We start from the raw sequence: 19,473 nt of genomic DNA, 5'->3' as shown, positions 1-19,473 counted from the left end.
GAGGGCCCTTTACTCCCCGGCCTAGTGTGGGAAACTTCTAGTCCTTTCAGAAGATAAACTCTCACGCCCTGTCTGTATCTAGAACCTATAGTGGAAATACCAACTGATGTGCTCTCTTATCTCCATTTGTGGCTCATGGACATGTTCATTTTTATTGTCTTGAGCCTGATTGCCTTTTTAAAAGTATTGCCTATCATTGGGATGTATTTGAAGCAGGGAATATTTAGAATGAGAGCTGTGATTAAAACCAGTCCTAACTTCACGTTTTAATCATGCCTTCTCTGCTTCCTCGGTTCCTGCTGGACTCACTCACTTTCAACTAGGTTAACTTTTGAAAAGCTGGCAAAAGTCAACTGAGTAACAGTGAGTGAAATCATGACTCTAATCCACTTCTCCATTTATCTTTTCTAATATTTTCTAATATTCTAATATCGTTGAGATTTGCTTTTGGCTGGGCGTGGTGGCGCCCGCCTGTAATCCCAGCACTCAGGAGGCAGAGGCAGGCAGATCGCTGTGAGTTTGAGGCCAGCCTGGACTACAAAGTGAGTCCAGGATGGCTAAGGCTACACAGAGAAGCTCTATCTCAGGGGAAAAAAAGATTTGCTTTTGTTTGAGACTGATTTCAGAAGCTTGTTTCTTGAACCAAGTCACATGTTTACTTGGCTACTTTTGTTCAAGGGAAAATATACAATAATTGCAGCAACTGCTTTATCTTCTAGGGTTGTTGAGTGCCCGTTGCAGGTACCATGTCTGACTCGGTGATTCTTCGCAGTGTGAGGAAGTTTGGAGAGGAGAATCATGCTTTTGAACCGGATGCGTCATGTACGTGGCCTTTGAGTTTCCTTGAGTCTTGTGCAAAGCAAAGACTAAAGTGAGACAAACCTAGCCAAGGTTTCAAGAAGCAGAGAGAAATCAGCTACAACACGTGGAGCTATTACAGGACAGGCACCTGACGTACAACCAGAGGAGTTTCTTTTGATATTCAGAAAATACAAATATTTTATGATCTGGAGAAAAATCCAAATATATAGTCAAAACAGCAGGAGGGAGGGAAGGGGGAGAAAGAGGGACAGGTGATAGAAAAAAGAGACAGAGAGAAGCAGCAATTATTTTATGAATAAAAGTACTTCATAGAAATGCTCTTGATTGACTAATGATTATGACTGTGTTACATTTTGACATTGACCTCTTCATACATTGTTTTCATCCTGACAGATAACAATGATAAGAAATCAAGGTGAGTGACCATTTCAACAGCACAGCATCTTTTCTAGAATGATTTCAGGGTTTAAAAAAAATATATAAATAGAGCAGAGTATTTTCATACACATTACCTACCATGCATGGTACGTATAAAGCTTTCTTCTTTTCTCTTTTTTTTGGGGGGTGGGGGGAGGGTTGTTTGTTTGTTTCAAGACAGGATTTCTTTCTCTTTATAGCCCTGGCTGTTCTGCAGCTCACTCTGTAGACCAGGCTGGCCTCGAACTCATAGAGATCCGTGAGGAAGGCCTTTTTTTTCCATTAATTTTTTTCATACAATTTATTTTGATCATGTTTCCCCCTCCAATTCCTACCACACCCTCTCCATCTTCCTACCCACTCAAGTATCTTTGTAAAACAAAACAAACAAAAACCAAAAAAACCTCACAAACAAACAAACAAACAAAAATGACAAAGAATGTCAAAACAAAATAAAAGGAATCAGAAAGCCCACCGCAAACAAATAATCATAGAATTAATTTTGCGTTAGTCAGCTAGTCCTGGGCACGGGCCTGCTCTAGGGTGTGAATGATATGCCCAGTGACATTCCATTGGAAAAAATAGACTTTTCCTTTGCCAGCAGGTATCAATTGCAACAGTTCTTGGTTAAGGCTGAGACCCTGTGTCCACGTCTTCCTCACAGCGCTAGGACCCTGTGTGGCTTGAAGCTGTGCAGGTCTTGTGTGTGCTGGCACAGTCTCTGTGAGTCCACATGTGTATCAGTCCTGTTGTGCTCCCTGGAGTCACCCATCACTTCTGGCTCCTCTTCTCCATAGATCCCGGAGCCCAGAGGGGAGGGCTTTGATGACAACATCTCATTTAGGGATGGGGTGCTCCAAGTCTCTTCCTCCTTGCAGGTTTTCCAGTGGTGGGTCTGCTGCAGCAAGCAGCTTCTCTGACGGGGCCGAGTGCTGCTCTGGTCTATGGGTAGAGCACTATGCCATTAGGAGTCTTTTATTGCTATGTTCCTTTAGCAGAATACTAGGAGTAGATTTTCTCCTTGGCTCTTGAGGAGGGCATATTAATGAGGAGATAGAAAAAAAAAACCCATTTATTTAGAAAACATAGTGCACAGTAGCTACTGAGAGAGTGTAACTTTTTTTCTTAAAAACAAAAATGAGTGAATTGGAAATGAAGATGTAAGATGGAAGGTGTGTGGCAGGGTAGGTGCTACTGAAAGCATGACAATCTTGTCTAGAGAAGGCCCTGCTGAGAAGACGCCGGAGACCAGGAGTGAGAGTCTGAAGTTAGAGTCACTGTCCACATGGGTGTCTAAGAAAGGACAGTTTGGGAGGGAGCACATTTGGCAAAGACAAATGGGTAGGTGACTGGTTTCATGAGAAATAGAATGAATATATATATATATATATATATATTATCCCATTGAGTCTGTTTAATGTTGCTTATATTCACATGGGTCTAGGGCTGACTACTGGAGCATGGGCAGTCTACTAAGCGTCTCATTCCTGAGGAAATGGAGCACAAACGCCCCTCCCCCCTTCAGTTGCTATTTACTGCCTATAGGTCCCCAACTAGGTGTGAGGCCTTGTGAGCCTTTCCCCCATCCATGCTGTAATGTTGCCTGGCATGCCTCTGTGCAGTTGTTGAGAGTTCATGAACACCAAATACTGGATTTGGCCAGAATTTCTCAGCCAGAGGGGGAAATTCATACTTATTAAAGAAATGAGATTCAGAAAAGCACCACATAGGGAGAGGCTCTCATCCATTTTGGAAACACGACCTTTAAATACCCGTTTTTCTCCTCAGGTTACAAGATGAGAAGAAGAAAAGTGAAGCCACTCAAGTTGGCTTCTTCGAACTGGTAATACAACTGTGCTGATTTATTTGGTTGATTTTGCAATTGTGAATTATTCATACGAGAGGAAGTGCCAACTCTTTAGTCATACTGGCAGGACTTAACGCTAGCGACCAGTCATGCAGCCATGAGCTTTACTTGTGTGGTAACATGGACAGTGACTAGAAACTCAGTGTGCAGTAAATACACAAATCATGTCCACTAACAGCATAACCACTTGGAATACAATCAGTGGACTCACAACTGTAACTTTAGTAAGAAAAATCTTCAGAGCAGTCCCTAAAGCAATAGATTATGTGTACCATCCTTATGAGATGTCTTCAGAAATTCCATAGCCTAGGTGTCTACCACACATTTGTAAAGGATGGAAACTTTTTTGTTGTTTGGTTTGGTTTTCAAAACAGGGTTTCTCTGTAGCCTTGGCTGTCTTGAAACTAGGTCTGTAGACCAGGCTGGCCTCAAACTCAGAGATTTGCCTGCCTCTGCAATCTGCCTGCCTCTACTTCCTCGGAGCTAGGATTAAAGGGGTGGGCCACCATTGGCTGGCTTAGGTTAGAGGAGTTTCCATATGAGGAATAATATACATGTATATGTAAAAATAAATAAATAAATAAATAAATAAATAAATAAATAAAAAAAAAAAAGAAAATCTGCTCATTGTCTGGATGGGTTCTCTGAGTTGAGAGTCAACTTATTGCATTGTTGCATGCTTATAAGTCTACCCCATAATGACATCTGTGATGGTGACTTGCAAGGAAGTAAAGTCAGTTCCTAACTTGAGAAGAATAGATTCAAAGCTTTGGATGGAGTGTGAGGGTCTGATGTTTTCGATAACTGATAGAAAGTGTTTTTACATAATGACTGTGAAGACAATGGCTCAAAGATGCTCCCCCAGGCACCTGGTGTTGAGTGCTATCTATCAGAATCTAAGTGCAATTAATAACCCCCCTGCCTCCATGCTCTGCTTTTCGCACATAGATAATCGCTTAACCCTTTGTTTTTCAAGTTTCGATTTTCTTCGTCGACCGACATCTGGCTGATGCTTATGGGAAGTGTGTGTGCAATGCTCCATGGAATGACATATCCAAGCATGCTTATTATTTTTGGTATAATGACAGATATTTTTGTTGAATATGACACCGAAAGACAAGAGCTCAAGATTCCAGGAAAAGTGTGCATAAATAACACCATTGTGTGGATCAACAGCTCCTTCAACCAGAATATGACAAATGGAACACGCTGTGGGTGAGCTATTTTTCTTTCTGTTGTAACTTAAATTGTAATTCAAAACATGTGAAGTATTGGCCGAGTTGGAATGGTATCTGATAGAAAAGAACAGAAGAGCAAACATACCCATGTTGATAGAAATTCCATAACCTTGTAGTTATTTTCATTCTTCCAGGTTTCAAAATACGAACAGGCATTGCTGATCAAATGCTACACCAGCAGTTAGCCACTTGGTTCACCATAAGCCGGAGCAAGCATGACGTTATCCATGTTTGTTGCCCCTAAGAAGATGCTTGAATTTCACTTGAGTTTCCTAGACAAGAGTTCCTTGTCCACTAACTGTCGTTGCCCCTTGGCTTTGTCCTCTCTTTATGTGTTTCATGAGCATGCTACATTCTAGGAATCATACTAGAAATCAACAGATATAGCCAATAGTTGAGTTTCGGTAGAGGCATGAATGATGCCACTGTGACAAAGGGGTGGCCCTGAAGAAATAGCCAGAACCTGGACCAGCTCAGTCATTGTGCCACTGCTGTCGCTGATAGCATAGCATGTATAAGTGCATAGCGAGCACTATGCAATTAGTGAGTCTGTAGTATATGTGGGCTGACTCACTGTTGTGGTGTGGACTTTGCCCCTGCCTTGTGTTGCCTCAGATGCAGGACATGGTCACTGGCATGTATAAATCCATGCACTCAGTACATGAGTCAAGGGCAAGGCACATCCTGCCTAGAAAGACACTTGGGATGGCTTCCTCAAATAAATCTCATTTTTCATGTTAATTTTTGAACTGTTGACAGGGTTGATATAAACTGTCAGTCTTGCCTAAGTCATTAAAATTCTTCCATAATATCATCGACTTCAAGGGCTTTGCATTCCTTCCATCAAAACATTTTGAATGTCATTTAAGTAAGATGAACTTGTAGTAGCATCAAGGAAGGATGCACTATCCTATGAGTCACATCCTTATTTTTGCAAAACTTTGGCCTAGTCAGCCAGACAGCCATTCATTCAATGATCACTCATTAAAATACTGGTTATGAATTAGTGAGTGCTGGATGATGAAGATACACAAGATTCTACGTAACACATAGAATTATCCTTTAAAAATTAATAAGCAGAGGCCGAGGGGATTATTTAGTGGTCGGTGCTTACAATGCAAGTGTGAAGACCTGAGTTCAGACCCCTAGCACCTACATAACACCCAAGAATTACAGCGTCTGTATCTTTAACCCCAGAGCTGAGGGAAGGGGCAGGAAGAGAAAGGGGGTTCCCTAAAGCTTGGTGGCCACAGGAGCAGTGAGAGACCCTGTCTCAAAAGTAAGGTGAAAATGTATTTGAGCCTCCCTCACACACATTCACACGTATGAACATATGTACTTGCACATACTGCACATGCACATTTTAAAAAGTAAATTTAAAAAAATTAGCCAGTCAACTTGTTGGAAATAAATTTGCTGGCATCTGAATGTATAAGTTTCTCTAAGCTTACAAGGATATGTTTTTCTGAGAGGCTCAGAAGTTCCTATAAAGAGACTGATTTCAATGGCCCCTTTAAAGCTCCTTACTTCTGTTGGAGGGCAGAAATGAACTGCTTTTCTGAGAGTGATATCGCCACAGCCATTGGTAATACTGGACCATTAAACCACTAAATGAACAGTTAGAGAGGTCAAATTCTGAGACATTTCCAGCATCTTAGTTGCCGGTGGACATTTGTTAGATGAATTTGAAGAGTGAATCTAGCGTTGGTGTTTACAGCACAGACACTGATAAGCAAAAATTTCCCTGTAGCTACTACAACTCACTGGCTCATTCTTAACAGGATTTATACCTGGAATTCAATGAATGTTGCCAACTGGAGCTTTCAGAAGAACATTGGCCTCAGCTGAATTCACATGATATAAGTATTTAAATGATCACTTGGTAAAGTGTAATTTAAAAAAAAAAAGATGAAGTGTTAAAAAAAATGGTCATTTGTCTTCCTCTTTTAAAAAAATCATATGGGAAGATAAATGGGTTAGGGCATACCTTTCTTAGGTTAATCCTTTACCAAGAACCCTTTGACAAGTCAAATACTTTTATTGTGAGTTATTGCAGTCAGCGTTATGAGTACTGCTTGTTTATCTTCTGTGGGATAAGATGATTGTGAAAGTGGAGTTGGGTGGATCCCAGTGTCAGTGGTTAAAACGCCTCCCAGGTTGCCCAACACTTTCAAGATCCTTTCTTGGAAAATCTTATTGTTAAGGATACAATATTGCCATGTAGCATAATAGATGTGTTGATCTTGGATCTGTAAGCCGAGGCAATAACTTTAGAGACGTGCACATGCAGGCAGGTTTTCTACTTTTGCTGTATTGGAGTTCACATACCTCATTAATCTATTGGGTGGGATGTTACAGCTAACCTCTTACAAATAGTTCTTAGTAATGCTGATAAAGAGCAAAGAATCTCCAGAATTTCTTCTCAAAATAGTAAAACAAAACAGTGAAAGAGAGAAATCTGATGCGAGAAAATATCATAGTGTAATTTTTCTACCCCCTCCCCACTTAGGATCTAAAAAAAAGTAGAAGTCACATTTTTAAAAACTTAATTATGGAAGACATGCTCCGTAATTTCTGGGATATTCTTTTAGTCACATAAGACCTTGGTTAAGTTTGGGAAGCACTAAATATATTGGGGGATATTGGAGGTCTAGAAAAACTATTCATATACCACAAATCCGTCCACTTAAAATGTGCCATGCAGGTGTCTTGTTTTATTTTCGTATTTTCTCAGAGTTCTGCATTTAACCTTGCCTGTTGTTGCCTATCTTTCTAATTTTCTTGCCTGCTGTTACCCATCTACCTCTCTGTCTTGCCGTCCCCCAACTATCCATCTCCCTTGCTGTTCCTCACGTCACTCTAGCTTACTCTCTCACATCTGTTACTTGTTTTTCCTTCCCCTTGGGCCAACCCCAGTATTTTATTGAAACGAAGTTCAATTTTTTTTCATTACAGATTACATCATGATTTTCCCCCAACTTTACAATCACTAGGGCAGTCAAAAATCAACAGAGTAATAAGGAAATACAAAACGTCCTGTGACCTACAACAAAAAAAATCAATCAATTTCCAAGCAGTGGTCAGCATGACCTGATTGTCATTTTTTAAACAATGCATGGGAAAGTTTAATCATAAAATTCCCCAGGCTAAAGCCAATGTGTTTACAAGATGGTCGTAGCAACATAGCTTGACCTAAATGTTCTTTAAAGAAAAAACTTGACCTACTTCCAGTCCCAAGGCAACAGGTGTGCTATCCAAGCCTCAGCTAATTTCCAAGGGGTCCTTTATTGTAAAATATCTGTAAAGCCTGATGTTTCAAGCCCACCTTCTATTGTTCTCCAAGCGGATTCTAAAGAAATGTATCTACAGGTAACAGTATCTAGCCAGGTACTGTTATGTCAAGGTCTTAACTTTCTTTCATGCAGTTTCTGCTTGGGTGCTCACAGTCAGAGCAAAAAAAAAACCCTCTCTTATTGTCTCAAGCCTTTGGCCAGATGCCCTCTTTCAACATTCTCTGTGGGAAAAAAAAATTCCCTGTGTGATTTTCCTTAGGGTCAAGAAATAAAGAGAAAAACAGTTGTAGGAGAAATAGCAAATTTCTAAGTAACATTACACGTGGACCATATTTAGGAACAGTGGTGATCAGCCAGAGTCTTTGGATCTTTGTCAAGCAAAGCCTCAGCAGCTGCTCTGGGTGTCTAGTGATCATGTCTGTGACAGTTCTCTTCTTTTTAAAGGTTGAATAGAATTCTATTGTGTATATATGCTGTATTTTTTTCATTGAGAAATTGTTGGACACTTACTTTTATTACAATATAGGCAAGATTACTTAAAAATCTATGTTGAAAGACAAAAGAATAGAGTTAAGTTCATTAAAAATAAAACAAATGTACAAATATCAATATTAATTTTAGTTACATCAATAGAGACCGTGTGGTATTGAAGGAGGACAGACAATATTAGAAATCTGTCCACAAAAATAAGTACCTCTATTTTTTAAAAATAAGGATGGGAAGAAATTCAACAGAAAAAAAGATAACTTCTTATCATATCATATCAGGGCAAATATGAGCCCACGGCGGGGGCAGGGGAGCGAGCAATAAAAAGAAAAGTATAAGAAAGTGAACCCAAGAGACCCATTGGCTTAAATACTTCTCAAAACTATCAATTTGTACGGCTGTATACAACCACTTTCATGTTCTAGGATAGAGCCTGAGAATCTACACTTGAAATTTGAAGCACAGCACAAGAAGAGAAAATGGTCTTTTCTATGAAAGAGAAGCTCAGTTTATTGGAGGAAGGCAGATACCTGAAATCATGCAGTTAGAGGGCATGCGCACTAAAGAACCTTTCCTCTTCTGTCTCCGTGGGATCCGTGCACTTAACTAGCAGTTAAAGACCAGCATTGTCATCAACAAATATGACATTTCTCTGCACAGAAGTCTCTTATTTTCTGAAAGCAGTTTTGGATTATTATTTTTTTCCTCCTTTGCCTGGTTCTGCCGATCCAAGTTCCTGTGTCACAGCATGACAGCTCCGGGCGAGGGGTCGCGGTAGGGTGGAAGTTAAGGGGCTGTTTTAAGGTTCCCTGCAAGTACTTCTCTATCAACCTGTGAACTAACCTCAGTGAGAGAAGCTTCCTGGAGTGTAGTGAGCAGAAAATGAAGGCTACTGGGAGGGGACACTCTGAGATGAAGAGCGTGAAATTCTGTCTTACTTTCCTAAAGGTGTCAACAGCTAGCTCTTGATTGACAGTTCACTTCTTTTTAGAATAGTCTTTCCAGGCTGCCCAACTGGCTTGCTAAAACCTTTCTCTGCATGTGAATAATTAATAAAAATGTAGTAAATTTATTCAAAAGCCTTCTAGACCTACCAGTGCAACTTTGATAGCTGGATCCTACTTGTAAACCTCAGCACTTTCCTCTCTTTTTAAGCTTGGTGGACATTGAAGATGAAATGACCAAGTTCTCTGCCATCTATGCAGGAGTCGGCCTGGCTGTACTTATCCTAGGATACATGCAAGTTAGTAACACCTCCATTTTACTTACAGACCAACGTCTGGCCTCGTAGACACTGTGGGGAAGCGGGAAGTGTTGCTGTTAGCTTTTCAGCTGTTCAGAAGCCCTAAGAACTGCAGTTCTACAAGGACATGAGAGAGTGAGGAAGGTTCAGACAGCAGCTGAGTGGGGTGTGAGTTACTGCACGGGGAAACTGAGAGTCCTAGACTTTCCTGCCTAGTGTCCTGCCTCCCTGATTCCCCTATCTGCCCGGCTCTTCTCAGCCTGGGGAATGAAGAAGTGTGCTTTAAGGTTACTTAAATTTTATTTAGAAAGAAAAGTATTTCACATTTTGTCATCTGTTAAAAAGAAAGAAAGAAAGAAAGAAAGAAAGAAAGAAAGAAAGATAGTGAGTTCTCCACTTATTCTGGCTTTAATTTTCATGACACCCCCTTTTTTTCAATTAGGGGAAATCTATCAGTAAATGGGATTCTCTGCTTGGATCATGGTTTTGGGCGCACATTGTTCCCAAATCATTTCTTGCACACTGTGCGTGGGTGCCTAGAGGCGTATATACACACAAGGAGAAAGCTGAGAAGTGGTGTGCAAATACAATGAATATAGAGCATCTGTGTCTTAGTGTGGGCTCTGTGACCCGGTTTCACCTGATGGAGGCAGTGAAACTCAACAGGTGAAATTCTGTCCACCTGCCAGAACTGGAGTTCCAGCTGGATCTTTGCCAGGGATGTTCCGCTTACTGCTCCATTAGCAGGGAGCGTCAGAGCTCGTACTTCAGTGCCCAAGAAGAGACACTTTGTGAATGGTTTCCTTCTTTTTTTCAGTTAGTCCCAGCCATAAACATTGGAAGTGTGATTTTTTTTTTTAAGAACTAGGAGAAAGACTAGACAAATCTGCTTAACTCTGTTTAACACTACAATGCCAACCACACCTTTGTCCATTTCCAGATAAAGTTCTGGGTCATCTCTGGGGCTCGTCAGATTAAGAAAATGAGGAAAATTTACTTCCGGAGAATAATGAGAATGGAAATTGGATGGTTTGACTGCACTTCTGTGGGAGAGCTGAATTCAAGATTCTTTGAGTAAGTAGCAGGGACAACTATGTTATAATGTATCACTTAGATTTTTTAAAAAAGCCTCATGGCTGTAACCTAAGTAACAAATTGATAACACTTTCGGTTTAGATTTGTTTTGCTCTGTCTCAGATTGGGGAGCATGGCTTCCCAAATTTGTTAGCCTAGTAGGTGAGAGGCAGAAGCAGGAAGATCAGAAGTTCAAGGCCAGTGTTGACTATACAGGGTACTCAAGGCCAGCCTGGGCCACGTGACACATTGGCTTAATAAATAAAAAGAAATTAGACTTTCTTAGGTATGGCGTTTTCATAGATTATAATATAATTACTAAAAAGTCAGGGTATACAATTTTTGTCTATAGACCATTGATCAAAATATTAGATGTGAATTATTACAGGAGAGTTAGATATGTAATAATATTTCACATAAGGTAAAACTGGAAGATGGATATGACAACCTACATACACATGGAAAAAAGTAATTATTTGGCAATGTCTGTGGAGGTCCAGAAAGAAACCCAAAAGTAAATTCTACAAGTAGTTTGAGAAAGTTAAAAACAAAACAAAATAAAACAATTAAACACACACCAAAACAAACAAACAAAACTAAAACCAAAACCAAAAAGCAAGCAAAAACAAAAACAAAAACAAAAACAAAACAAAACAAACAAAGAGACCTAAAAAACAGCTTTAAGTAGTTGGACCCTGCTAAACTGAACTTCAAAGCCCTGCAAAAGTCAGTGTATTGTGACAATGAGGCAGGCATGTGAGGCATGCTTGGTGACATGAGACTCTGTTTGGTTTGGGGTATACATACCCTCCTTCTTACAAGAATGCACTTGGCAGCCTAGTTCCTTTACTTTCAAGTGACACACACACACACACACACACACACACACACACACACACACTTCTGAAGAATGCACATAACAAGCCTGGAATACCACTTGTATCGGACTACACATTCAGAGCTCTCTGAACAGTGGGTTAAGTTTCTCCTCCCTTAACAACCGTCAAACTTGGACAGCTCCTCCTGAAAGTATATCTGGGTGTGAAGAGTGGAAGGGCCTGACATACTTTTGAGAACCTGCTCAGTAAAGCAAAACTGTGTCCTCAAGCAAACTCAGGGAAGATCCTCTATTTACCATCTTATGTCTATGCACGATTGAGCATGCACGGGATCAGAGTCATGCATTACAGGAAGAGACATTTCTAGTGGGAAGAATAAGCAGTGCCAAGGTCTATCAATGAGAACCATGCAAACTATGCTCCTTAGCAACCAGTCCCTCTTTTCCCATAAAAACAGGTTCCAAGCCATGTGAGATGGGGCCCTCGCATACTCTTAACTATGTGGCCCACACAGTCCTCACAGTGACAGTCCTCTATACTCAATACTATCACTTCAGTCTGAATAAATCTACTTTACTTCTTCTGCAAATCTATGTGAGCCCTTATTTTCAGTTCTCTTGATAAGAGGCAAGAGAACCTGGAAACACTCATGCAGACCCTGTCCTCCAATAACATCCAAATGGAAGTTCGGCCATCTAGAGTCCAGCACTTGCTTTCCCTTCACTCTTGGTGACTACCAACAGGCTCTGAACCTCACTAGAATACAATGGTTAAGTTCTGGGTAATGCCTTGTGTTCCTTCTTGCTATTAAATCCCATACCCTCTTTGCTCCATCTAGACAAGAAATTAAAGGAATGCTCTCAGGTTTATGAGTTTAATGGAATTATATTCAACAAATATCTGGAATATTTTCCATCTTTGCTCCGGAGCCCTGGAGTACCATGAAGCCTGGTAGACGGCATAAGGTGAACAAAGGAGTCATCCAAACTAACATGTATTGGTTGCTCATTATACACAGCTCTACATGCTTACACATATTAATTACTGGACACTCCAGGCAGGTTCAGCTATTATCATCTTTTTATAGATGAAGAAACTGATGCACAAACTGAATAATTTTCCTAAGGAGAGCTGATATTCAAATTCAGACTGTGGTTCCAGAGTCTCTGTTCTTAGCCAACAGTCTCTACTGTCTACAAGTAGAATATAATAAACATAGATAGAGAGAGAGACAGACAGACAGACACACACACACACACACACACACACACACACACGGTGGGGGAAGAGAAAGAGAAATCATGCAGATACAAAGAAAGACAGCTATACAGACAGGCAAACAGGCAGACAGACTATACATATTAATTACTCTGCTATGGAGACACAGGGAGGTGACATGAGAGTGTCCTAGGGATGACCCCCTATGCTCAAAATCCACCTTAGCTTGCAAAGCTGAGTTAAGACACACACAGCTGACTATAAGGAGAGAGGTCTGAAACTTCCCAAGGTGTGAGAAATTCTGGGAGGTTTGAGAAGTTAGCCCACGCTTCTCATTGAAGAGAGACAGTGTAGGAGAAAGAGAGGGTGAACTGTTTTACCAAGCACCTGAAATGACCGGATTCAGTTGTATTGATTGATCTCTCTTGTTTCTAGTGATATTAATAAAATCAGTGAAGCCATTGCCGACCAGTTGGCCCTTTTCATCCAGCGAATGACGACGGCTCTCTGCGGGTTCCTCATAGGGTTCTACACGGGTTGGAAACTGACCTTGGTTATTCTTGCTGTCAGCCCTCTCATTGGGATTGGGGCAGCCATTATAGGTCTGGTAAGAATTTTTGTTGTTGTTGGTTGTGTTTTGATTCTTTACTTAGATCCATGGGAAGATGTACATTTAGGTGGGGCTTGTGGCCCATGCCTCCAGGGGAACTGGCACGGAACTGCTGAGATGGGCCTTGTTCAAACCCTGCAATCTCAACCTTGAGATTTAGAATCTCCTCCTGAGAATGGAAGGTGTAGGACAAAGCTCTCTCTTTGTTTCTGTGCCTGCCTCATGAGCACATGACACAACCCCAAGGTGGTTACAGGTGGTCAGTGACATAAGCTTGTCATCTGTTACCTTTCCCTAAGCCAATAGAGCCTTGCCAGCATCCTAAATCGTGGCCAACAACGTGCATTCATCCCCCAAGCCCCTCCCACTACCCAAAGTTTGTAAGTCCTGATTCACATGAGATAAAACACACACCTGAGCTCATCGTCTGCTTCCCAGAAGATCAGCTGAGACTGGCTATTAATTCTGAGCTATAGCACTGGAGGAAAAAGGGCTCCCTTCTCCTTGAAGAATTCATCACTGGACCCCAGGACTTGACTGTCAGCCAGTCTTTGCCTAGGATGTTTGTAAATTCTGCAGTGGTTTCTTCCCAATAGCAAAGGAATATGCCATGTATGGCCTAGGGGCCTCATTAGCATAACAACTAAAACATTACTGTTCCCAGATTTGAGGGCGCTTAACTCTGTGGGGACATTTTCACTGAGACATACTTTAAGGTTATTATAATATGCCCAAATCCAAACATCCATGGATGATGTTTAACACGAGCCAATCTTGGACCAGGTGTTTTCCTCTTTTGTTAGAGTGAAAAATCTAATATTTTGGTAAACCTTGCCACCTGTTGATGTTGTTAAGTGAATCACTGTCTGACAGGCTAACTTTCCTTTTGTTCCTTTGGCTTTTAGAGTGTGTCCAAGTTCACAGAGCTTGAGTTGAGGGCGTATGCCAAGGCAGGGTCTGTTGCTGATGAAGTCCTTTCATCTATTCGAACAGTGGCTGCTTTTGGTGGTGAGAATAAAGAGGTTGAAAGGTTGGTTATTTTGAATGTCTGTTGGTTTCTTGAATTTTAAAGATCAGTACAGTCCCCTGAATTGTTTTCATTTTATACAAAGTGGCAGATCCATTAGCATTTAGAGCAATATGAAGGGACATTTAGTTCACGAGGTGGATCAGCAAATGTTGATGACCAGAGTTATATAAATAGTCCAAAGCAATGTTTTGGGATTTGATTTTCCCTTGTAGATTTTGCTATATAGACTAGGGTGGTCTTGAACTCATGGTTTCCCGCCTCAGTCACCTGAGTCCTGGAATGAAATGTATGTGCTACCATACCCAGTACAATATTCTTTTAGAGGTGCTCTTAGGGAGCTGAGAGAGGCAAGAAACTTGTTTCAAATTCTGATGATACAAAGTATACATATGAAGGCATATATCAACCTTCAGCAGCATTTTCTGCCATTAAAGAAAAGCCAACAGAGACACTACCACAGACAGCACAGAAATACAAAGGACAAGAAAAGTCAACAAAAATAGATGAATGGTACCTTATATCACATTAAAAATCTCCTAGACATGAAGGAAACAGCTCACAGAAAAGATAGCCATCACAAAGGGAGAAGATATATGCAGCCTATGCATTGGACAAGGCATTGACATAAAGAGTATGTAAAAAACTTTTAACAGCTCCCTAGTAACATAATGATTAATCCAACTTGAAGATGAGCAATAGGGCTAAATAACAGTTTGCAAAGAAAACAAAACACAAACACACACACACACACACACACACACACACACACACACACACACAGAGTAAAGTCTATTAAAACAGTTTCATCACGCTGACTAGTTGCCAGGGAAACACAACTCAAAAGCAGCATGCAATACTACCTTACCCTAGTAAGAACAACTTTTGGCAAAATGGCTGAAGAGAGTAAAGCAATGAGGACATGGAGCAGAGGGAACCTTTGCACAGTGTTGGTAGAAATACAAAACAGTGGATATATTATGTAAAACAGCAAAGAAGTTCCTCAATAAATTAAAATGAGAATAACCACATGATGGCAACAATCCTACTCCTAGGGACATGCCCAAAGGAAATGAAATCAGCGTGTGTAACAGACGTCTGCACCTCCATGTTTATTGTAGTTGTGTTCGTAAGAGCTAAGGAATAGAGCCGACCTTAGTGTCTGTTAATTGATCAATAGATTAAAAAGCAATGCGATTTGATCATAAAAGGAACAAAATTTTGTTATTTGTAACAACGTGCGTAGTTGAGTGAAATAAGGCAGGCTGAGGAAGACCTGCAGAACTGCACTTACATATGAAAAATCTAAAAATGATAACACAGAAGCTAAGAGTAGAAGAATGGCTTCCGGGGTAGCAGGCGGGATGGGTGGAGAGAGGGCGACCAACGTGTTTCAAGTTACAATTGGGAGAAAGCTCTGCTGTGCTAACAGAGTTCAACTATAGATAGCTTTGTGCTGCAGTGTATTGCATATTTTGAAAGTTTGTTGATTGACTGTTTGTTTGTTTTTCCACTCTGTAGCCCAGGCTGACTTTTATTTGCTATGTAGCCAGGGCTGTCCCTAAACTTGGAATCTTCCAATCTCTGGTTCCCTAGTGCTAGAATCCCTAGTTTGCTCCCACACCCAGTTGACAAATGACTGAGAACATATGTTTATATGCTCTGATTTAAGCATTACACAGTGTGAACATGCATCAAAGCAGTGTGTTTTATTCCATCATTAAATATGATGCTTTGTTTTTAATGCATTAATAAAAATTAATTTAATTTATTTTCAAAGACCAAGGGAGCCTTACATGGTGGCTCATGCTTGTGGTCTCAGCACAAAGAAAACTGGAGGCATGAAGATATTACCATATATTAAAATTGGTTGTTTTTCTATTATGCTAAAAAGAAAAAGAAAAGAAAGAAGAAAAAAAGATGGAAAGAAGGGAGGAAGGAAAGGACATTGTGATCCAAGATGCAATTCTACTTTTCTCATTTTTTAAAATTATATTTTATTTGTTTTATGGGGAGAAAGGAGAAGCGTGTGTTCAGAACAGAATAGTGCAGGTTAGAGGACAATTTACTGTGTGGGTCCCAGAGGTCAAACTTAGGTCCTGGGGCTTACTGCTTCACTCACTGGGTCATCTTGACAGCCCCGACACATTTTTTTTAACTTGAACATATTTTGTGACGCTACTATGCTGTTAAATGCACTTTAATAATTTTTCATTTAATCAAATAAAATTTAACACTGATAAATTATGATAAATCATTCTACGGACTTGTTTTTAATAAAAGTATAAATATGATTTGCAAAAATAATGCAGTTGTCAAAAAATATGATTTTATATTGGGGCAGTGATGGCACATGCCTTTAATCCCAGCACTTGGAAGAAGGCAGGTAATTCTCCTGAGTTTGATGCCACCTTGGTCTACACAGCAAGTTCCAGGACACCCAGGGTTACACAGAAAAAATTCAATGGTGAAAAAAGAAGAAAGAAAGAAAAAGAAAAAGAAAAAGAGAAAGGGGGAAAAAGATTGTATTTATTTTTGTAATTTAGTTAACATTTTTGAGCTTTTGGTTTTGTTTGTTGTTTTGTTTAAGACACAGTTTCACTAAGTAGTCTTGGCTTGCCTGGAACTCACCATGTGGACTAATTTAACCCATTGACTTGGACATAATTGCCTTATTTACTGATAGAAAACATGATATATATTCCAAAAAATATGTTAAATGTAAATAGTAATAGATTTTAAACAAAGGCATTTATTAAAAGAGAAAAGTTTTTCTTAGGGCATAGTTTATTCCAAGCTGCAGCCAACCTAAGAATCTTCCTTTGTGTGTGACTGCAGTCATTGAATGAAACTCTCACCAGGGCCTATTTTTCAATTAATTTATTCATATTACATCTCAATTATCCCATCACTTGTATCCTCTTGTTCCTCCCTCCCTCCCACTTTCACCCTATTCTCCCCCTGTGACTGAGGGGGACCTCCTCCTCCACTATATGGTCATAGGCTATCAAGTCTCATCTTGGTCGCCTGCCTATTCTTTCTCTGAGTGCCACCAGGCCTCCCCACCAAGGGGAGGTGGTCAAATATGGGGCACCAGAGTTCATGTCAGAGTCAGCCCCCGCTCTCAGTAGACCTTGAGCTGCTCAGATGGCATCAAACCTTTTCTGTTTACAGGTATGAGAAAAATCTTGTGTTTGCCCAGCGCTGGGGAATTAGAAAGGGAATGGTGATGGGGTTCTTTACTGGATACACATGGTGCCTCATCTTCTTTTGTTATGCGCTGGCCTTCTGGTATGGCTCCACACTCGTCCTTGATGAAGACTATACACCAGGGATGATGGTCCAGGTACCTTGGTTGTTTCCTATGTATGGTCTTTTCTTGCTAGCTTATCAGAAAAGCCCATCACAGTAACCACGAGAGGATAATTGCTTTAATGTCCTAGCCTGGAAAGCCTTGGGGGGGGGTTTAAGGAACTCCATCTGCAGGGCCAACACTATTAGGACATTTTAGTGAAGAAAGGCTGAACATGTAGGCTGATGAGACCAACAAGTAAATAAATGATTTCCAGTTAGCTAAAGATTTTTTACAGCTGTACAGTTGGTGGCCCTCCATGAAAATGGGAAGTCATTGACCTCTCAGTTAAAGATGAACAGGTCATCAAACTGAAGTGAGCAATAGTACAAGATATGTGCCTAAGAACTGTATTTGTGATACGTGATGGATTAGTAATATGTCAAGTCAGTAACATCTTTAACTGAGTGACATAAGCACATTTCATGAGTCATTTGTGGAATATTATGTCATGATGAATGTCACAGTGACTTTGGTTTGCAGTGCCCTCTCAGTTATTCACTCCATGAGCATTCACCAAACATTTGCTCTGTGCCAGATCCATCCAAAACGCAATGGACAAAACAAAAACAAAAAAGTGGTTCTTTTTGTCCCATTGGGAAAGATAAGGAGGAAATAAGCAACCACATAAAATGCATAAAGAAACGGTGACATGAACCGTAACACAGAGAACAGGGAACCCTGACAGTAAATAGTATGTCTAAGACAGGAAAGAATGTTCTTCTTGCCTCTTCTGAAGCCTTTCTCCCTTAGTTTACCACCTCAGAAGCCCCACCAAGCCTTGCATACTCACCTAGTCTTGCATGTGCATCTAGCCTTGAGTTCTCACTACAGTCTCTGCCCTCTTTCCTTTAGGGCACCATGTCTTGGGAAATTTTGTGTCTACTTGTACTTGTCTTTACCTCTTTCTGTCCTCAGACAGTAGGGCCTATAAGGTCTGGCCCCCTCCAAAGCTTTTTCTTTCCATTTGCTGTCATGCTGGAAATAGCTTCACAGACTTTTAAATAAAATGTTTGAACACAGATTCTTGATTAAACAGGCACTAGTTGGATCAATGAAAAGTGCCAGGAGTTCACTACATGAAAATTTATCATTCAAATTCCACTGTTTATTACAGACACACACCTCTAGGGCAAACGAAAGTCTTTGTATGGCAATAAGAATGACCATCCAATGTCTGTTATTCTGAGCAAGATAATGAAGCAAGAGAATGTTGTAAAATTGTCCTTGTGTTTAGTGAATAGACAGCTGGCATAGATTTGAACTTCATTTTAAAATACTGAATGTAGGGCTGGAGAGATGGCTCAGAGGTTAAGAGCATTGGCTGCTCTTCCAGAGGTTCTGAGTTCAATTCTCAGCAACCACATGGTGGCTCACAACCATCTAAATAAGATCTAGTGCCTTCTTCTGGCATATAGGTGTACATGCAGGCAAAGCACCATATATATAATAAAGAAATAAATTAAAAAAAAAAAGCAACAGAAACCTGAATGTGATAACACTTGTTCAAGTGTTATGTAAACTTTTAATACTAATATGAAAATTGTTAATATTATCATCATTTGCCATTCTCCCTGCAACTTAGATTGATTTTTGCATGTTGAGAAAGTTAAAAGTGTCTGACTATAAAGTTATTTCTATTAATTGATCTAATTGTTTCTCAAAGCTTTAGTCATTTGGGCTGGTGAGATGGCTCCATGGGTAAAGGCTCTTTCTGCAAAGCACAATGCCCTGAGTTTAGTCCCCAAGATTTCTGAGGCAGGAGGTAACTGACTCAGGCAGGTCCTCCTCTGATCTCCACACCTGCATTGTGGTACACATGCAACCCCCAATAAACAAACAAATGAATGTAATTAATAGAATTTAAAAGCTTTATACTATACAGTTACCCATCAAAGGTACCAGTAGCCGGACATAGCTTTGGCTCTTCACTCTGTAGAAATAATCACTGAGCAAAATTGTTTTTATTCTATGGCTATGAGAAGAG

General features: G+C 40.3%; 1 protein-coding gene across 2 annotated transcripts in view; it reads left to right on the top strand.

Moving 5' to 3' along the window:
• The first annotated feature begins 716 nt into the window (after window positions 1-716).
• Window positions 717-19,473, top strand: part of ABCB11 (ATP binding cassette subfamily B member 11) — a 65,123-nt gene continuing 46,366 nt past the window's right edge. For both annotated transcript variants that reach the window (XM_084797565.1, XM_084797564.1), the window contains exons 1-9: window positions 717-822; window positions 1,216-1,237; window positions 3,028-3,082; window positions 4,083-4,321; window positions 9,279-9,366; window positions 10,307-10,440; window positions 12,933-13,104; window positions 14,013-14,137; window positions 17,309-17,480. In XM_084797565.1, coding sequence (XP_084653691.1) covers window positions 747-822; window positions 1,216-1,237; window positions 3,028-3,082; window positions 4,083-4,321; window positions 9,279-9,366; window positions 10,307-10,440; window positions 12,933-13,104; window positions 14,013-14,137; window positions 17,309-17,480 — 1,083 coding nt within the window. In that variant the 5' untranslated portion in view covers window positions 717-746. The remainder of the gene's footprint in view (window positions 823-1,215; window positions 1,238-3,027; window positions 3,083-4,082; window positions 4,322-9,278; window positions 9,367-10,306; window positions 10,441-12,932; window positions 13,105-14,012; window positions 14,138-17,308; window positions 17,481-19,473) is intronic.

The sequence above is a fragment of the Acomys minous genome (assembly GCF_964271855.1).
Source record: "Acomys minous genome assembly, chromosome: 10".
Lineage (NCBI taxonomy): Eukaryota > Metazoa > Chordata > Mammalia > Rodentia > Muridae > Acomys > Acomys minous.
The sequence above is the reverse complement of the archived record's forward strand: the minus strand, read 5'-3'. Positions and strand labels throughout refer to the sequence as shown.